At 50.8% G+C, this 20,320-nt stretch overlaps 1 protein-coding gene across 4 annotated transcripts in view; it reads right to left on the bottom strand.

Moving 5' to 3' along the window:
• The window catches only part of ST8SIA5 (ST8 alpha-N-acetyl-neuraminide alpha-2,8-sialyltransferase 5), a 43,147-nt gene that overhangs the window by 8,960 nt on the left and 13,867 nt on the right, over positions 1-20,320 (bottom strand). For 2 of the 4 annotated variants that reach the window (XM_059707223.1, XM_059707225.1), the window contains 2 exons: positions 11,607-11,699; positions 2,429-2,515 (listed from right to left, as the gene is read on the bottom strand). In XM_059707223.1, the coding sequence (XP_059563206.1) occupies positions 2,429-2,515; positions 11,607-11,699 (180 nt within the window). The remainder of the gene's footprint in view (positions 1-2,428; positions 2,516-11,606; positions 11,700-20,320) is intronic. The other 2 variants (XM_059707224.1, XM_059707226.1) reach the window with 1 other exon arrangement.

Here is a 20,320-nt window from a genome sequence, read left to right on the forward strand (position 1 = left end):
GGCAGCAGCAGTGGGCTGAGGCCACCTGGCCGCCTTCCCGACACTGGCTCCAGGCACAGTCACGTCCGGTGCCCAGGCAGCCACAGGAGGAACGGAACACCTTCTCCGTGGAGCCCGGATGATGACCATTAACTAAAATTGAGGAGGAGCTCTCTGGAAAGTTCACACCCAAGGTCCCGGGTGGACACTTGGCTTGCCAACTTGGTGTCAAAAAAGCCTGGGTTCTAGCTTCTGCTGGCCCCCGCCAGCTGTGGGGCTTTGGGCAGGTCTCTTGCCCTCGCTGGGCTTCAATTAATTTCCTTATCTGTGCAATACAGGGCTGGCTCTTCTGACCCTCTGTAATTCCATGACTCCAGGTTGCCAAAGCCAGGAAGGTTATACAAATACTTGTTATGACTTTATTCTTGCAGGGACTTCACTGGGGAGTTCAGCGGGCTCCTGGCTGTGGAGAGCATTCTTTCCTGTGGAGGGTTGGGTTTCAGAATGTGACTGAGGCTTCCCCAAGGGAAGGCCAGAGGCCTGGCCAGGCAGGGGCCATGGGTCAGCATGACAAACCAGCATCTGGGCTGTTGATCTTTGTTGGTCCGGAAACTCGATCTTATCAGTCCACTGGAGAGTACCCCATTGCAGGAGACTAACTCACACTCACCAAACTCACAAGTGCCTGATATGTAGACCAGAATGCCAGTGTGTTTACTTTGTAAGCAGTAGGGTGAGGGAAGGCCTCCGCTACAGGATTCCTTTTCTGTAGCTAGAATGCTCATGCCTGTCTTCTAGTATACTCACCCTACTCTCCCCCCCACACACCCCTACCCTGCACACACACACTTCATTGTACCAGATTCCTGCGAACCTGAATTGAGAATCTTATTATTGTTCCATGAGCTTCTAATAAGAGCAAAGGGAAACGATGACTGGCCTTGAAGGTTTTTCCTTTTAAAGCATGGCCTGACCTGATGTCACCCCCACTTCCCACACCGGAAACCACCCCCCACTCCCATCCCAGAAGGGTCTCAGTTACCCCAGAGTCTCTCCCCCACAAGCCGCTGGCTGATCCCTGCCAAAGGGCCCTACGCCTCTGTTTTCCTCCTGCCACAGTATCTTCCTGGTGCTTTATTATTATTATTATTATTATTATTATTATTATTATTATTATTTCTTTATATTGTGAATCCCACTGATGAGGCTTCTGTCCACTCAGCCTGGACAGCATCCTTGTGCATCTCCCTGACCTGGCCACTCCCTCAGGGCTCTCGAGCCGCACCCACCCTGAGGGGTTATCTGCCTGCCCAGTCCCCACAGTAATCTTTTTCTAAGGGTGGATTGGGCAGCACATAAAGCCAGACCTTGGACCTCCCCCCTTCTTCCTGTACTTGGCTCAAGTTCACGTTCTACTTCTACAGTAGGCGGCTCTCAAAGGCTGGAAAACTTTAAGCTCTGGGAGCTTATGATCTGTAAATTTTGGTTAGAGAGCCGTGAGAAAATCACCTACAGCAACACTCAAGCGTTCAGGATAGGCTATAACAGCGGTCCCCAACCAGTGGTCCATGAGGTCCAAAAGGTTGGCGACCACTGAGCTATAAGAACTCAAGAGCTCGGAGGAGAGGATGCTGGGCTGGAGGTGAGAAGGGAAACAGGGTGGGGCCGTGGATGGTGCTTACTGTGCCTTAACACACAGGCCTGCTAGAGACCTGAAAATCGCTTCACCTCAGTGGCATGATTAGGGCGGTGAGCCAGTGGTTGGGTTGATAAAGGAGGTGGTTGCAGGTATGGGCTGTGGATTGGTCGGTGTGATATGAAAGGTGTGCTTTCATGCCAGGGCCTGTGGCAGGAGGAAAACAGAGAGAGGCATAGGGCCCTTTGGCAGGGATCAGCCAGCGGCTTGTGGAGGAGAGACTCTGGGGTAACTGAGACCCTTCTGGGATGGGAGTGGGGGGTGGTTTCCGGTGTGGGAAGTGGGGATGACATCAGGTCAGGCCATGCTTTAAAAGGAAAAACCTTCAAGGCCAGTCATCATTTCCCTTTGCTCTTATTAGAAGCTCATGGAACAATAATAAGATTCTCAATTCAGGTTCGCAGGAATCTGGTACAATGAGGTGTGTGTGTGCAGGGTAGGGGTGGGGGGGGGGGAGAGAGTAGGGTGAGTATACTCAGTGAACTTCGGCTTTACTGGAGACGACACCGCTGACCTTGCAGGGATGCTGCAGGGTGAGAATGGAGGACAGCACCCAGCAGGTGCCGCCTAAGCCTGCGTGCTGAGTCAGAACCCTCCACCTCCCCCTCCCCCCGCCCCCCGCTGCCCAGACTCCAGAGCCCTGTCAGGACCAGCTCCAAGGAGATGCCCCGGGGCTGGGCCTTGCAGGACCGGGAGGATGTGCAGAGGAGGCAGGAAGAGAACCCCGGGGCAGGACAGACGAGTCATAGGTACTTGAACTGGTTGGCTTCGGAGATGTTCATCGCCCATTTGCACATCTGCAGGCTCCTCCACCTGTCGAACAGCTCCGACTGCTTCACCCTTGGGGAGTGGAGGACAGAAGAGTCCATGAAGGGCCAGGCTGGCAGAGTGTCGTCATTCCCAAACATGCCCCCTCCTGCTCCCCGCTCTGCCAAATCCTGGCTGGTCCTTTGTATTAACTGGATCGTCTCCGTTCTGAATTCTTGCTGCTCTGGCCCTGGGGCCTTGCTAATTCCTAGAGATGGCAGGCAATCTCCTGCAAGCACACCTTTCATATCACACCGACCAATCCACAGCCCATACCTGCAACCACCTCCTTTATCAACCCAACCACTGGCTCACCGCCCTAATCATGCCAGGGCCAGGTCTCAGGCCACTAGGGGCAGTCCCTATGCCGCAGAGCCCATAGAGAGCATTCAAACTGGCCAGTCCTAAACCTGTCCACCCCCCCTCGCCATTCCTCCCTGTGAGAACCACATGAAGGCTCTCACCCAGGTTTCCCCTCACCTCTTCCGCTTCCCCGGGTGGCCCTGCATGGCGAGCTGTGCCTCCCGGCTCTGGGAGTATCAGACCTTCTTTCACGATGTCATTTCTGTGCCTGGGTGTCTTATCATATCTGATTTTTAAAAGGCCAGGCTACATTTTACACTTGATCTTAGCCAAAAGGCCGAGAAGCGATAGGCCAGGCTACATTTTAAAGCATTCTTCCTCACATGCCCACCCCCCAGGACCTGCCTGGATGCCCCAGGAACATCTACCTATAGAGGGCAAAGGAATGTCTGTGCATCCCTCACACTGTGTTAGCACACAGTAGGGCTCAGCACAGGGTGTGCCCTGCTCACAGTTTCCAGATGACACATAAGAAGAGGTGAGAAACCTGGGGCATGTCCCTTTCACCTGAACACCCATCTGCAAGGCTTTCTTTGTGCTCGTCGGGTTTTGAACATCTCGGCTGTAGTGCCTAACATGCTCTCTGGGAAGGGAACGTCTAAATCCGGTGGGATGCGTGCTTTGACTGAAACCAGCGGAAAGCATTACATCATGGGACCGTCTTCCCACTGAGCACTGCAGCAGACTGGAGTTTCTCAGGAACACGGAGAAATGCTGCATGGACCATGATCTCCTGCCCACCGCAGTCCCCTCCCTGCGCCTGCACCCTGCCGCTGTCTGGGGTCACCTGGCGGTGGCCGTTCAGAAGCCGGATGGCTTGGGCATGGTACCAAGAGCAGCCCTGTAAGGTCATTCTGGTTTGCTCAAGAGTGGGGAGGTGGCCAGCTCCAGGAGCTGGGTGTTAGCAGAAAACTACTGTCAGTGTGGCTCTTACCCAGGGGTCCCCTGAAGGGCTCACGGGAACCCATGAGCCCCCTGAATCATAGTGACAATCTCACATTTGTCCACCGGGTACACATCTTGGGGAGAATTGGAAGCTTTCATCAGCTTCCCAAAGGGGTCCATGATTTTAAAAAAAAAAAAGGCAAATATTCAACTGTAAGATTACAAAAATAAAATATGACAGGTTCATTCAACAGAGCTATTTCCGTGTTTAACGGCAGGGGGGTGTAGTTGTTCCCAAACAGGGCAAGCCTCACCTACATGGGACACATGAAGGTGGGGGAGGGTTTCAGGAGAAGTCGGGATAGCAACAAAGTCCATGAATTTGGGAAGCAGAGGGGCACATGGGTCTCAGGCCCAGTTCACACACCTGCTTGGCAGCTTTAAAGAGCTGGAAGGAGCCCCCTCCCATCCTGACCCTTCCTCTGGCTTTCCCAAACCTCCACAGCAGCTCTCCTCTCTCAAGCTCCCGTGACACCAGAGGAGAAGTGTCATTGCACAGCGGCACCCTGGCTCACACACTGCTTCCCTCCCCCACTTCCTGCAACCCAGGCCCCAGAGCAGCCCCCTCTACTGCCAACGCCTCCCAGAAACACAGCCGTGGCAACACTGCAGGTCAGGCTCCCAAGTTCGACTGTTACCATCGTCTGAGCCCCATTCTCTGAGCCTCCAATGCCCTCATCATACATGGACCACGGTTGGGGCCTGAACACCCAGCCTTGAATCCTGGCTCCATCCCCAACTTGCAATGTGACCTCGGATAAGTCATTTAATCCCTCTGAGACTCAGCTGCTTTATCTGTACGATGGATACAATAACCTCTGTCCTGCCCATCTCGAAGGTTGTCAGAAAGATCCAAAGAGATAATATTTGTAAAAATATTTTGTAAATTGCTTTATAGAAGCACAGATCATCTTTAAGATGAAGGGTTGATCCCAGGCCCTTATTTCCTTTCTCCCAAGATACCATATTCCAGAAGAATAAAAAAGGTATAAGCTACCAGGTGAATAGAATGATGGGAGTGGGTGGAAGGTCTCAGTGGAAGAGAGATTTCAACAAGTGTGTGGAAGGAGAAGGGGTGACATAAGGAGGAAGGGCATAGCCCATGGATAGAGCCGATTTGCACAGAAAATTTTAAAGGGGGTAGAGGGTGGGGCAGGGACATGACGTTAAAATGAGGATTGGTTGTGAGTCCACATCCGGAACAATCAAGCCCACCCCCACAGCGGCCAGATATTTAATGTCAAGCAGAGGAGGGAAGAGGGGATGAATCAGACTGTCAGTTCCGGCTTTTAAAAAAAAATTATCACTCCCAGTGAAAAGATCTGGATGTTCTAACAGCAAAAGGGCCAGCAGCAATCTTGAACACCTACCCTCCATGAAAGCTGCTCTCAGCCTCAGAGACCCTATCAGCTTTGTATTGTTCAAATAGGAATAGATAACCAAGGGCCACCTGGTCAACCTGAGGAGATAATCCAAGATAAACCATCAGATAAAATGACCACAGAGAATTCATTTTGAAGAAATTCATAACATTAATTTGAAAATATATGTGCAGCCCTATGTTCATTACAGCATCATTTACAACAGCCAAGATATGGAGCAGCCCAAGTGCCCATCCATAGACAAATGCATAAAGAAGATGCAGAACATATATACAATGGGGTAGTACTCAGCCATAAAAAGAATGAAATCTTACCATTTGTGACAACAAATGGACCTAGAGGGTATTATGCTAAATGAAATGAGTCAGACAGGAAAAGACAGATACCATATGATTTCACTTATACGTGGAATTTTAAAAAATGAACAAACAAAACAGAAACAAATGTATAGATTCAGAGAACAAACTGGTGGTCCCCAGATGGGAAGGGGGTTGAGAGGATGGGTGAAAAGGTGAGAGGGATTAAGAAGTACAAATTGGCCAGTTATTAAAATAGTCAGAGGGACGTAAAGGACAGCTTAGGGAATATAGTCAGTAACACTGTAATAACCATCCAAGGTGTCATATGGGTGTCATAATTATGTCCGAGGGGTACTAGACTTATTGGGGTGATCAATTCATAACGTACGTTAATGTCTGATCACTATGCCATATACCTGGAACTAATATAATACTGTATGTCAACTGTAATTGAAAAACACATTTTAAAAGAGAAAATATTTGATTTTTTGGTATGTTATAATTATGGGCATCATTTTTCTTTTTCTTTTTTGTTTTCATTATTTTTCTTCATAATATAAGCCTAATTAAACTATTTCCTATTAATCACTATTTGTGCCTACACACAAAAATAAATAAATAAAAATACTGGTTTTAAAAAAATATGACCACAGAGAGAACTGTTGGAGGCATGAAACAGAACTCCAAGATATTCTCCTCAGTGTCCCCAGAGCAGTTCAAGAAGGCACGAGGCCCTGAAAATAAGAACAGGCCACTCTGAGAACAAAGTCAGAGCTCCTGAGGGGGAAAGTGCACTAGATGAGATAGAAGATAAACTCAAGAACTTTTTTTTTTTTTCTCAGAAAGCAGAAGCAAAGGACAGGGAGATAGCAAGAGATGAGATTAAACTATACGAGCGCTAGAGGAGCTATCGAGAAAAGCCAGTATTCAACTCTTAGATGCACTAAAAAGAGGAAACAGAAAAATGAAGAAGAGCAAATACAAAGAGCTCTAAGAGAACGCTCAAGGGTTTGGACATGAGCCCCAGATGAAGAGGTCCCCGTGGTGCGCATCCCGGGCACACCATCAGGACGTTTCTGAACGTCGTGATCTGAAAAGGCAGGTCACCTCCAAAGGAACCAGTGTCGTGCGCGTGTGGCCCTGGGTGCAAGCAGATGACAGAAGCTCTTCAGCAGCATTCTGGGGGGAAACGACTTCCACCTAAAATACCAACCCCACCAAACCAGCGACCAAGTATAAGGGAAGAATTAAGGCATTTAGACACAGAAGGACTCCCACCCATCCTTCTGGGGACTTTGCTTTAAGAGGGGGTAGCGGCAAAATGAGGAGTAAACCAAGAAAGAAGCAGCTATGGGTTCTCAGGTGAATCCGACCTAAGCAGGCAGAGAAGGAAGCTCTGGGGAGAAGATGTGTGGCCTATCAGGACGCAGCCTGTCTGGGGTGAGGCAGGAGGATGAAGGGAAACCTAGGGGAATGCCTAGTTGATGGAGAAAGGAGGGTCGGGGGTGGGAGAAATAGGGCATAATAGAGACAGGAGAGTTCAAGGGGGAAAAGATGACTAGAAGCTTCAGAAAAAAAAAGGGGAGGGAGAGAAATGTACAAAAAGATAGAATCACCATTATCTGATCTTCAAATTTTAGAATCAACCTATAGAGAAAAGCCTGCAACAGGCTGCTATGGTTACACATAGAATGTACATGTTAGCAGCCTTGACATTTTAAAGGTAAACTCATGGATGATCGAAGCCAGAGGCTGGAACTAAAAAGCAGGGGTAACTTTAACAGCCTCATATCACAAAGTACTGGATCAAGAGATACTGCCAATATTTAGTAGAAAAAGAAACAGGTTATTGGGCAATCTATAGATAGAAGAACTACAAATAGCAATAGTCCTCACCCAGGAAAGTGGGGCGGGGCTGGGTGTGGGCTAAGAGAGCTGAATCCTCACCCATCGCTGAGGCAGGACGGGAGGGGACACTCTGCAAACAGGGCAAGTCAGGAGACAGCAGCGTGCACGTGCCACTGAGAGGTATGGGAGCAGGTACTGCAGAAACAGCCAAGAGTTGGAAGCAGCAGGGGTGAGGGTAGGTGTGGGGCAGGGGACTGTCACTTTTTATTATTATAAACTTTCGTATTCTACTTGATGTTTCTAGCCATATGCTAGAGATGGCAATAATAATGAGATGATAATGGTCATCTCATTTTCCTTCCCCCCCCCCCCTTTTCTTTCATGACCACCTCGTTTTCACTCTGGTCGCATTCACTTTTCCATCCATTCATTCACTTAACAAACACATCCTGAGCCCATGCAGGGCCAGGCTCCAGGACTCAAAGAGGCCTGGAGAACCCTGCCATCCCCGGCCCCATCCCCTCTCCTGTCTCATTGAGGGCTCCACCCCAGAAAGATGGGGAAGTGGAGGCAGGAGAGGGCGGCCAGTGGGTGAGATCATCTGGGTGTGAGCACAGGCAGCAGCTGATCTATAATAATAAAAGCATAATATGCTAATTAGACCAGATGTCCTCCCAGATGACCTTCCAGATAAAGCTGGGGCTATGAGGGAAGCCTGGGTCCTGGGTGCCAGAGGGAAGCCAGTGCCAGCAGCCAGGGGTAGGAAGGCCTACTCTTGCACGAATTTCGTGCATCAGGCCTCTAGTTTAAAAATAAAGAGGCTCTAGAATCACTAAATTCAACGTCAATATTTTTACAATATAGGGACAATGCATTTTCATAACAAATCGTCATAGTGCAATTTCTCACAATCTGATATTGTCAGGAGTGAGGCTTGTCTGGGTGGACTTTTCCAGCTCACTGACTTTCACCACGGAGAGGAGCAATGTTGGATGAGAATCTCCCCAGATGAATCACACAGGTCCCATCTCCTCAGCCAGAACTCCAGCTGACATCATGCGCTGAAGGGCCTTGGAGCGCATCCACCCAAGCCCCTCAGGTCATAGATGAGAACTTAACCTTTTCCCAATGACTCACAGTCTCCACCACAAGCAGGGCCACAGCTCTGGGCTGGAGCAAAGCACGCAGGTGCCCAGGTGGTCAGAACCACTCAGATCGGAGGCCGGGCTCTGGGCTCTCAGATTTCAGCCCCAGAGGGCCCATTGACCCCCAGCTTGAGGACTCAGAAAAGGAGGCATGAGGCTCACGGTTCCCCAACAGCCTGCCATGCTGATGCCCCATGAATAGCCCCAGCCTCTCCTTACCTCTCAGACCTCCAGTGCCCACTCCCAGGGCCTGGGGACCACAGGAGGGCAGCTGCCATGGAGACCCAGGGTGCTGCAAGGCCCAGAGGGCACCAGCTGGGATAGATGTTCAGTTCAGGGGCCCAGAGGCAGAGGTGAGAACTAACACCAACCGTGCAGAGGACCAAATGCCACCAACACGACAAGGGACAGGGTGGGCACAAATCATTGGGAAATAAGAGGCTCCCCATCGCACCCCACAACATTTGTGATTCGGGCTTGAAACAAAGGGCCCGGGAATTCCTAATTTAGTCCCTAAATGGAAGGTGTGATAGGGAGTACTATGAGCTGAGTAGTGTCTCCCCCAAAATGCATATGTTGAAGCCCTAACCCCCAACATCTCAGAATGTGACCATCTTTCTGGGATAGAGTCTTTGAAGAGGTGGTTAAGTTAAAATAGCATCACTAGGGTGAGCCCTAATCCACTGTGACTGGTGTCCTCATTAGAGGAAATTAGGACAAAGGCACACAGAAGGACGACCATGTGGAGACAGGGAAGGCAGCCGTCTCGAAGCCACAGAGAGACCCAGCCCTCCTGACACCTCGATCTGCCTCCAGCCCACAGAACTTCGAGAAAAGAAAGCTCTGGTGTTTAAGCCCCAGCTGTGGTCCCTTGTGATGGGAGCCCAACAGGCCAGTACAGGGACAAACACCAACATATACACAATATACGGGTGGAGAAATGGGAAGCAGCGCAGAGGGAAGCTGAATATAGGGGTCCCTCAGGTTGTCCTGTGCAGACCTTGAAGTAACCGTGGAGAAACTGCCTGTTTTTCATAATTTAAAACATGGGTGATTTGCCCTTTGTAACGGTACAGAGCGCTCTCCACAAGGGCCCTGGGTTTGCACAGTGCGGCACTGACGGGCCTGCAGTCTCTGAATTTGGGGAAAACATAAAGGCTCTCTCTCTGCTTATGAGCTTATGGATGGGGGTCCTAACTGGGGTCAGGGCACCCATCTTTGCCACTAAATCCCCACTCCTCGGTGGAATGTATCAAACACCAATCACATCATACCCCCCACCTGCCTCAAACCCTTGCCAGTGCCCTTTGATGATAAAACTAAATCCCGCCCCACAAGGTCCGGCCCCTGCCTGCCCCTCTAGCAGCATTGCTTCTGTTTCCCCCTCTCCTGCTGGCATTCAAGCTGCCCTGACCCTGCACAGCCTGGGACACAGCAGGCTCCTTCCTGGCACCGGGCCTTTGCACAAACTGTTCCCTCGGTCAGGAATCCTCTTGGCCGAGTTAACTCCAAACACCCTTCACACCGTCGCTTCCTCAGAGAAGCCTGGCCTGACCACCCCTCCCCCCAGCCCAGGTCAAGTTCCCTGTCACCCTCATCTCCCTAAGGTAATCAGTTATTACTGTCCGCTTCCCCGCTGGGCTGGGAGCTCCTGGGGGCAGGCACCCCGGTGTGTGCTCAGCCCAGGGCTGGGTGGGCTGGCGGGAGGGTGAGCTGCTCACATGTTCCTCTCTAGAGAGAGCACACAGCCCCTTGGTTAGTACAGAGACCAGGAGCGACACCGCTAATCCCAGCTGGACATTTGCTCTTATCTTGGACATTTCCTGCAGCTACTAAGCTTTCGGAGTCTGAATGACAGCCCAGAAAAGCTATTGCTGCTGCTGCTGGTTCCAGAGAGGAAGGAAAGGGGAGAGAAGGAAAGGGAAGCCGCAATGAACGCTGAGCACCTACTGTGTGTGCTACTATGTATGTATGGGGACTGCTGGGTTACTATTTTCACGTATGTTAAGTCAACTAGTCTTTATAGCAACCCTTAAAAGCGGGGTGAGAGTATCCCCATTTTTATAGGCAAGAGAAGTCTCAGAGAGGCTAAGTCATTGTATGAAGAGGCAGAGCTGGTAAAGCCCAGCATCGGGTTTGGAGCCCAGGTCTGCCTGAACCCAAGGCTCATGTTCTTTCTATGACCCACGCTCCCCGGAGACCATGTCAAAGGGCTCAAGGAGCAGTGGCCCCTGCCTGTGGGCCGTGGACAGCAGTGCAGGGATCGCATCCGGGGCCCATGAGCCCACTTGAGCACCCAGCACTGCCTGCCTCCATAAACTTCACTTCTTCCATATCCAGACATTACTGTTTTAAAATCAACATAAACCTGTCCTGATGAACACAGCACCCAGTCCTCTGAACGGTTTACCAAATTCATGGCAGTCGTGGGAGGGAAAGCAGGGACAGACACTCGCTAAAATGTTCAGCATGTAACATGCTTTTCTCACACAGGCTGTAACAGAGCCAGGTGATCTATTGCTGAGTAGGAGGAGAGAGCATAGGTCTCTTGCCATTTATAAGAAAAAAGAAAGAAAGAGTGAAACATACCTATACGGAGATGCTGGGTTTTGCATAGACTTTCTGGGAGGATGCAGGAGACACAGGGGTGGCCTCTTAGCTCTGAGGAGAACTGGGGGGCTGTGGGCAAGGGACTGTGGGCAGGGGACTTTTCAATGTTTACCTTTCTGTAAAATTTTAATGAATATAAAATGTTTAAAAGACCATAGCACGAAGGTGATGCTTAACCCTCGCACACAGGACTACATTTCAGGTAAGACGCTCCCAGGCCCTGTTCGATTTCTATACCTGAGGAGCCGGTGATGATAATCTCGGAGACGGATAACTGAGCCGGGACTGAAAGGCCAAGTCCACAGAGGTAACCTAGCAAACTTGGGCTTTTTCCACAAAACACCATCATCCCTGCGTGCGGCCCACAGGGCTCTCCTGATGCCAGGGCCCTGGGAAGTAGACCTAATGCTTGTTCTGTCTGATCCACCGAGGTTCCTGCCGTATTTCCTTCTGCCCAAATCCCCACCTGCCCCCTGGCCCTGCCCCACTCCCACGTGCACATGCACCCGCCGCCCAGCCCAGCCACACTCACATGGACAGCACCTTCACCTCCAAGATCTCGTTCCTCAGCTCCAGGCATCTTGTGGAGTTATATTCTAGAGGGCCCTCGTAAAATTCAAAGTACCTGGGGACCAACAGGGACAGAGGTTACTACGCAGAGAAGCCGCCTGACTTTCAGGGACCCTTGTTGGTGGTGGGGGGCGGTGTCTGTCCTTGTCAAATAAATAGAGCAAACCAGTCCCACCCAGCAGATGAGCTGGTGGAAGGCCCTGGGACTGCTGGGCCTCTGGCTCGATCACTGAGTCTAAGCATTTATGGGAGCACGACCCCACTTCAGCAAATCATGACAATCAGAAGCAAGTGGTTCCAAGTTGGTGGCTGGAAAGGGAACTTGCTCTGGCTCTTCCTGTGATCAGTTACTGAAGAAGGCAGCACTGGGCCGGGCGGCAAGGTGGCTGCCTTCAGCCAGCCCTGCCCTTTCCTGCCCCCCTCATGCTCCTCTTGGGAAAGTGTTACACAATGACAGCCACAAGCACAGCTGAGACCCACCGCTTTTCCCCCCCGTACAAGCATTTCTATCTCCGTTAGCTCACTTGATTCTCATGCTCGCACAGTGACTAGGTGAGACTGACATTTCTTTCTCCCCATTCGGCAGCTGGGAAAACTGAGGCTAAACAGATGGAGTTCCAGGTCCCACTGTCAGTGTGGGGCACGGCCAGGCTTGGTCTAGATCCCACTGCAGGGGGGCCCAAGCCCCTCCAACACCAGCTGGCTCCAGGCATGTCAGAGCCACCTCAGGGTCCCTTCAGCAGCTTCATGCAGAATCACAACTCCAATTTCAGCCAATGCTTGCCGAGCCCTTACCACGGGCCCAGGGCTGGGCCCAGCACTTGACAAGGAGGCATCCACTTTGATCTTTATAACTAGCCCCCAAGGAAAGGGATGCCATAAGCATCAGAACAGGCTCCAGGATTTAACTCACTTGCCCAGAGTCGTGTGGATAGCAGGTGGCAGAGCTGCACCACGAGCCTCAAGGCTGCTCCTGTCCACTCACCTGGTGTCCCATGGGCACTGCCAAGGATGCTTTTAAGGCCTCCCCTTCTCACACCCTGGAAGGAAGGGCATCACCTGACTGGGGGTGGGGAGGGATGAGTTATGGGGAAGGTTCCCTTGAAGATAAAACATAGTGGTTCACTGCTGGGCTTGACCAAGGAGGCAGGGTGGGGCCTCCCGGGCCGAGGCCAGGTGACCCTCTCCTCATGGCCTCCGTCTGGAGGTGGTGCAGAAGAGACCGGGCAGATTAAGCCAGGAGGCTGGGCGCATGGCAGCCTCAGCTCCTCAGAAGAGAAGCCTGCAGGGTCAAGCCACTCTAAATGTGGGGTCACTGACCTCGCAGTAGGGAGCCCTGGAGAATCAGAAGGGGGAGAGGTGCCCCAGGGCTGCTCCCGGGCCCTGCAATCCATGAGCAAGGATTTAAAATACAGGCATTCCTCGGGCATTTCCCAGAAACCCGTCGGCAATTATTGCTTGTGTTCTCACGTGTCCAACTTACATGTGCACACTTATGTACGGCTGCCTTAGAAATACTACATCAGTTTACCCAGTAAGTTGGTGTCTTTGAAAAATATTCGTATGCTAAACAACTTTTAATTTCATATTTAATACTTTAAAACATATTCTGTTTATAAATATGTGTTTTTTAATTTTAATCAAATTTGACAGTTAATTTTAAAGCATAACTATATATTTAAGAATTTTAAAATGTTAGACACATATGTAATTCCTTACCTAATAAAGAATTTAAAGATAAAAAAATAAAAATAAATAAATGAAATGTTAGAACAAAATATTTTTTAAATAACTTATAAATATAATTTCATAGTTAATTTAAAAATATATTCATGAATATGTTCTTAATAATTTTAATACAGTAATAGTTAATTTGACAGTAGTGTAATTATATATTTAAGTAATTTAAAATTCTATTTCAAAATATGAAAACATTTTATACAACAAATTGGCTCCTATTTATAAAATAAGTTGGCTCCTTGTTCTTGTATCATAAAAGAATTGAAGTAGAGTTAATAAGAATTATGTATTTGGGATCCCCAACATATCACACTCACTTTTTTCTCTCTGTTTCCCTCATGTTTTTGAACTCCCTCCTCTGTTGTTCTCACCCAGCAAACTCATATTAATACTTCAGTACCCACTTTAAATGCACCCACTTCTGGGAAGGCTTCCTGGCCATTACCTCCATCATCTTCTGTACACTGTCTTTTAATTAGAGCAAATAACACTGTATTAAAATAGTCTGTTTATATATCCATTTCCCTTCCAAACTGTAAGCATGGGAACTGTTTTTGTTATCTCTGTACCTTCTGTACTACAGAGGCAGGAAAGCTAAGAACTATATTTCCCAGACTCCCTTGCAGCTAGGTCCTGGATAAAGTTGAAGTTCAATCATTCAGAAGCACTTGCACAAGACTGTTATTGGAGAAGAATGACAAGCTGGTGCAGAATGTGGCCGAGATGGCATGGCTCTTGGAAACTGTAGTGGTGGCAGCACTTTCATGATTCTATCGGAGGCAGCAGCTTTCACCGTGGCCTCATTTCACAGTGTAATTAGGGGAGGCAATTCTGGAAGCTCTGTCTCGTGTCTGTCTTTGGAACCAGTTGGACCCTTGATAAATCCTTTTCTGTTTGAATTAGTTAAAAAGGATTCTGTTATCTGCAACTAAGAACAAGGAAGAGGTCAGCCTGGGGCCACGAAAAATGTCCATGACCTTGGCTTTAATTCATGTCGTTTTCCAGTCACACCACACAAAGTGGGGTCTGGTATCTGATTACAAAGATCATCATTCGCAACCAGAGCCAGTGGCACCAAGCCCTTTGGAATCCACTGGGTCATCCACAGCCATGATCTCAGGCTGCTCCCGATTCAAAGGCCGCAGGAGGTCGTTAGGGGGAGAGAGATGGGAAAGCTGTGGACACATCTCGGATGTGCCTCTAAACCAGCTGTGTGACTTTGGGTAAATCACTTCCCCTTTCTGGGCCTCTGCTTTCTCTTCCTTAAAACAATCTGTTTGAACTAGGTGATATCGAAAGGCCCATCCAGCACTAAAATTCGATACCAAGCTTCCCCAGAATTTCCCACTCACTAATCAAGGCAGATTGATACTATGAATTAATGGTCCACACACAGGAGGAAGTTAAAACCAATCAGCCCCCTCCCTTCGATCAGCTAGCCCCTCCATTGCCTCTGTGAGACCATCCTTGCCTTACCTCCATCAGCCTCCATTGGGCCTCCTTTTCTCCTGAATCCCCAACATCATTCATAAGAAACTAGACAATGATCCCAAATGGTCAACCTATGAACCAGGAGGTCACGGTTCAATTCCCAGTCAGGGCACATGCCTGAGTTGCGGGGCTCAGTCCCCAGTATAGGGCGTGCAGGAGGCAGCTGATCAATGAGTCTCTCTCATCATTGATGTTTCTCTCTCTCTCTCTCCCTCACCCTTCCTCTCTGAAAGCAATAAAAAAAATTTTTTTAAGTGTAGCACATATGTAACAGGGTTTAGACAAGATATTGATGATAATTTCAGAGAAAATAGTAGCAAATGCCGGGAACACAGGAAGTACCCAATAAATATTCACTCCCTTTTCCCTCTTTTCCTGCTATTAAAGGGCAAGAACTGAGAGTGGCTGCCCAGGGAGAGAGTCAGACACTTGCTTACAGTCCCTCAGCTGGTTGGTGGCAGAGCTGAGTCAGAGATGAATAACTCAGGAAGTTTCTCCACCGTCTGCTGCTATTAGTAACCCTCTCTCCTGCACCGTGAATAAAGCCACACTGAGCTCTGCGTGGACGTGGGGATGTCCTTGATCACCCATCTCTGCCGCAGATTCCAGTCACACAACTGTGTTTCTGATGCTTTGACGTCGGGACATGCTGCCTCTGGGGAGACTGCCCCTCCCAGGGCTTGCCTAGAGGTTCCTTGAGATAATAAAGGACTGACTCAAGCTTCCCCTTAACCTGTGAACACACCTTTCACATGCACACCCACCAATACTGAGCTCATACCCCACCCCCACCCACTTCTCTCACACTCAGGGCTACTATCCCAGGTGCCTGAAGACACTCCGGGTGGTACCTAAGTCAAAATCAAAACTGCTCCAAAGGCTGGGTCTAGAGCCTCCAGCGTTCCCATCTAAAAAATAGAACTAATAGGCCTTGCTTCCTTCTCCATCCTACCTGGGCTTTCCTTTGGGGGAGGGGAGCTCTACTGCTCCATCCGTCTCTAAAGACGACTGACCTGAGGAAGTGAAATTGCCAGAAGCACGGCCACACTAATCACCTCTAGCGTGCTTCTGACAGATGCCCTAGGACTGCATTCTGGAGAGGCTATGGAAATCCCTGTTTGGTCTGGATATAGCCCATCATGCAGACATCAAAAATGAGGCTTCCATTTTTTGGTGTAATGACATAGGAAGAGGCTCACATGGTAACATTGAGTGGGAAATGCAAGTTATAAAACTGTGGTTTTATAAGAAGAATTACATATACATATGTGAATGCATGTGGAAGGGGGGGGGCTGTAACAAAACATTAATAGTGGGTTTCTTCGAGTGGTTTTAAAAAATACTTTTCTGGCCCTGGCTGGTTTAGTTGAGTGGATAGAGCATTGGCCTGCAGGTCCCAGGTTTGATTCCAGCCATGGGCACATGGGCTGCGGGCTCGGTCCCCCGTAGGGGGCATGCAGGAGGCAGCCAATCAATGATTTTCTCTCATCATTGATGCTTCTATCTCTCTCCCCCTCTCCCTTCCTCTCTGAAATCAATAAAAAATATATTTTTTAGCCGAAACCGGTTTGGCTCAGTGGATAGAGCGTCAGCCTGCGGACTGAGAGGTCCCAGGTTCGATTCCGGTCAAGGGCATGTACCTGGGTTGCGGGCACATCCCCGGTGGGGGATGTGCAAGAGGCAGCTGATCGATGTTTCTCTCTCATCGATGTTTCTAACTCTCTCTATCTCTCTCCCTTCCTCTCTGTGAAAAATCAATAAAATATATTTTAAAATATATATATATTTTTTTAAAAAAAAAATTTAAAAAAAAAAAGACTTTTCTGTAATGGAGTTATGACTCTTTTATTATTGGGAATCACTAGTAACTGCCCTTTTATGTTAAGTCCTAGATCTCCCTTGAAATTGTTCTAGCTTCCCCTTAACCTGCTAGAAGACTGGGAGAAGCAGTTTCTCCAACCTTCTTAACGCCATTAGCCTCTCAAGGTGAGTTTGTCACTGTCTCTTCTTTCAATTCAGGAAAGACGATCTCTATGCAGCTCGAAGGGGAGGGGGCCCTGGCATCCCATTCGGGCACCTCACTGGTATAAATAGTTCCCGCCCGCCAGATCAGGAGCCCAGCTCGTCTCAGATGCCACTTGGCTTCCGGCAGCCAAGTCTGAGGCTGGTGCCAGGCTGCATCCGTCCTGCTCCCTGTCTCTGTGCCCTCGGGACTGTGGCGGGCAAGGCTGGACAGGCCTGTCTGCCTGGCCAGCCACTGGGGGTCCCACTAAGTGAGGGGACAAATGCAGAAGGCCAAGGGCAGAGGGCGCTTGGTGGTCCCGACATGGTTTCCCCTCCTCCCACCCAGACTTGGGCCCCAGCTTCACAGGCTGAGGAGGCCTCATGTCAGCAGGCCCAGGGCCTGGTGTGCAGATAGTCTGCCCGCCTTTCCCCACGAGCCTGTCCCACAGGCCCCCCTGTTGGCCTGATCCCCCCTCCAGAGCTTCCTCAGGACCATGGGGTCTTCCTTGGGGGCCACAGTACTTTGAGCCCAGCAACTACTGGCTGCTACAGGATGAGGCCCCTGAATTCAACTTCCTATCTAACACTCCCTTCCTCCCCAGATGCTGACCTTCAGGGAACAAAAGCCCAGAGAAGGTGGCTGTGCTGAGCAAGAGCACTCCTGTTAGGCCTCCTCCAGCCCCTGGAGCAGGCCAGTGGCCCCAGCTCAGGAGTCTACACCCCAGGCCCTGTCAGCCTGGGGCAGAGTCTCCAGGAACAACAGTCGTTTGTTTGTTCCACACTGGGTGGGAAGCCCGCGTGGGCATGGCACCTCTACAAATTAGGAAAAAGCACCTCTTTCTCCTGGTGAATTAAGCCTCATGCCAGGCACACGGCTTATCACGTGAGGGCGAGGGGGGTTTCAGCCGCACCTGCCCCCTCGGCTGGTGTTTTTGCACAGAGCCCACCCTGCACATCTGTATCTGGCAGCCTGATGCTAGACTCTAATTTTGTCTTGTTTAACCCTCCTAACGGCCCTACGAGGCAGGCATTATTTCCTCATTTTATACCCAAGACTCAGACTGCAAGGGGTAAAGTAACTTGCCCACAGGCATTGGGTTAGTAATTGGTGGCACTAGAAAGGGAACCCCAGGCTTCCAAGAGCCCAGAACCCAAGTTCTGACTCTGATAAGCCACAGCCAGGTCACTGGGGTTTTCTCAGTAAGCGGCCCCCTCTCCCCGCCCCCCCCCCCCCCCCCCCCCCGCAAGGCCCACAGCCCCCTTCGGTGAGCTCTGTGCTATTTCTAGAGCCAGAACAGCTGCCGGTTCCAGACAGCACACCACCCGTCAGAGCAAATGCACAGAAATCAGTCTGAAAACTACAGCCTGACAACACAAAGGACTGCGTGTCTTCCCACACGGGTGCAGAGACAGGCACGAAGGCTTGGCTGTTGACAACGGCAGGTCACAGCTCCCACTGGTGGAGAGACCTGGCTCGGCCCCCTGCCTGGACCATGGCCCTGTCTGAGCCACGGTTTCCTCATCTGTCCACAGGGGTCCCTGAGCTATTTGGAGATGTGAGAACTGAAAGCTAAAGAGCCTGATGTTCTGAGTGTAACCCGTGCTAGTCTTGTGACTGATCTTCTCCCAGCAGGGGCCTCGCTGAAGTGCCATCCCTGGCCTGGGGTGGGAGCTGGGGGTCAGGGCATAGCCCACTGCGAAACTTCTCCCTACCCCAACCAGCAGTTCTGCAGGGCCTCAAGTCACGTGTCCAGCACATTCCTGCAAGAGCACATATTTGGGGGCCTTATTCTGGGCCCAGATCAGGGAGCCCTGACAAGCTCCCCTTGTAAAATTCAGCTCACCGGCCATGGGCCTCCAGGTGTCGAAAGTCAATTTGGTCACCTTCCTCATGCACATTGTCCTACTGCTCCTGGGGCTCCCCCACCGTGCCCCAGGCACCCAAGCGGAGAGCTACATCCCAGGGGCCTCTTTTCTTTTTTTTTTTTAAAGTATATTTGTATTGATTTCAGAGAGGAAGGGAGAGGGAGAGAGAGCTAGAAATATCAATGATGAGAGAGAATCATTGATCGGCTGCCTCCTGCATGCCCCACACTAAGAATCGAGCCCGCAACCCAGGCATGTGCCCAGACCGGGAATCAAACTGTGACCTCCTGGTTCATAGTTTGATGCTTAACCACTGAGCTACACCAGCTGAGCCCAGTGGCCTCTTCCTAGTTCATCGCTCACTTCAGGCCTCTTCTCCATGCAGGGCCAGGGACCTGACCTGGTCTTCTTTCTCCCTGATTAGTGTCTGTCTGGAATCCTCTTCCTCGCTGTGTCTTCCCAGTCGCTACAGAGCAGAGGCCAGCCTTGAGCAGCCTTCCCCGCCCTCCCGCATGGCGTTGATGAAGGGGGTGCGGGCTGCGGGCTGCGGGCTGCGGGCTGTGGGCTGCACACGGCCACATGGAGTGGGAGACGGGGACAGCCCTGGGTGCCTTACTTTCTGAGCCCCCTAAGCTGGTTATGGGGTGGGTGCTTGCTCCTCCCAGCCCGACCCAGACCCCGACCCTTTTTCTTTCCATCTCCATTTCTTTACATTCTGACTCCATTCTGTGGCCTCTGCCTTCGGTAAGGGACTGGTACAAAATTCTCACAGATGGTCAGGGAGGCCAGGAGCATGGGAGCCGTGAAGAGGAGAGGAGGGAGATTGGATGATGGCTGTTGAAGGGGGTAACAGACAGTTTGGGGAGCTGATGTTGGGGGAGGAAAGGGGGAGGCCCTGACAGGCACCCATCATCTTCTGATCTGGAAACAGAGCCCCAAGAGGCAGCATCTCCTACCCAGACTCCTCCCTGTGTCAGGGCGCCCACAGCCCTGCCCGCACAGTCAGCCTCCTCCCTGTGTCAGGGCACCCACAGCCCTGCCCGCACAGTCAGCCTCCTCCCTGTGTCAGGGCACCCACAGCCCTGCCCGCACAGTCAGCCTCCTCCCTGTGTCAGGGCGCCCACATCCCTGCCCGCACAGTCAGCCTCGTCCCTGTCTCAGCCCCTGAGGCCCACGCTAGGAGCCCGGGAGGGAAGGGGAAACTGTGCCAACTTTGTCTGGTTTTTCCAGCACCCAGCCCAGAACACTCTGCCAAACCCAAGCCTCCGAATCCTTCCCAGCTGGATGGAGCCCAGGAGCGCTGTCCCTTTATTTATGTATTTATTTTTGTCCTTCCGCAGAAGTGAAATTGACCAGAAAGGCTTAGGCTAAGCCAGGCTGCACCACGGTGCGGGCGTGCAGACCGTCTGCTGCCTGGCCCCCCACAGCTGTCACCACATCTGGAAGTCCACGATGCATAGTTCTTTCCTTTGGGGTGACCTTGCCACTGAGGGCGCCTCTTCAAAAGGCAGAAATCCCAGGAGCGTTTTGGGGGTAATAATCAGGAAATGCTAAGCACAGGGATGGGGGTAGAGG

Source organism: Myotis daubentonii, chromosome 8 (assembly GCF_963259705.1).
Source record: "Myotis daubentonii chromosome 8, mMyoDau2.1, whole genome shotgun sequence".
Taxonomy (NCBI): domain Eukaryota; kingdom Metazoa; phylum Chordata; class Mammalia; order Chiroptera; family Vespertilionidae; genus Myotis; species Myotis daubentonii.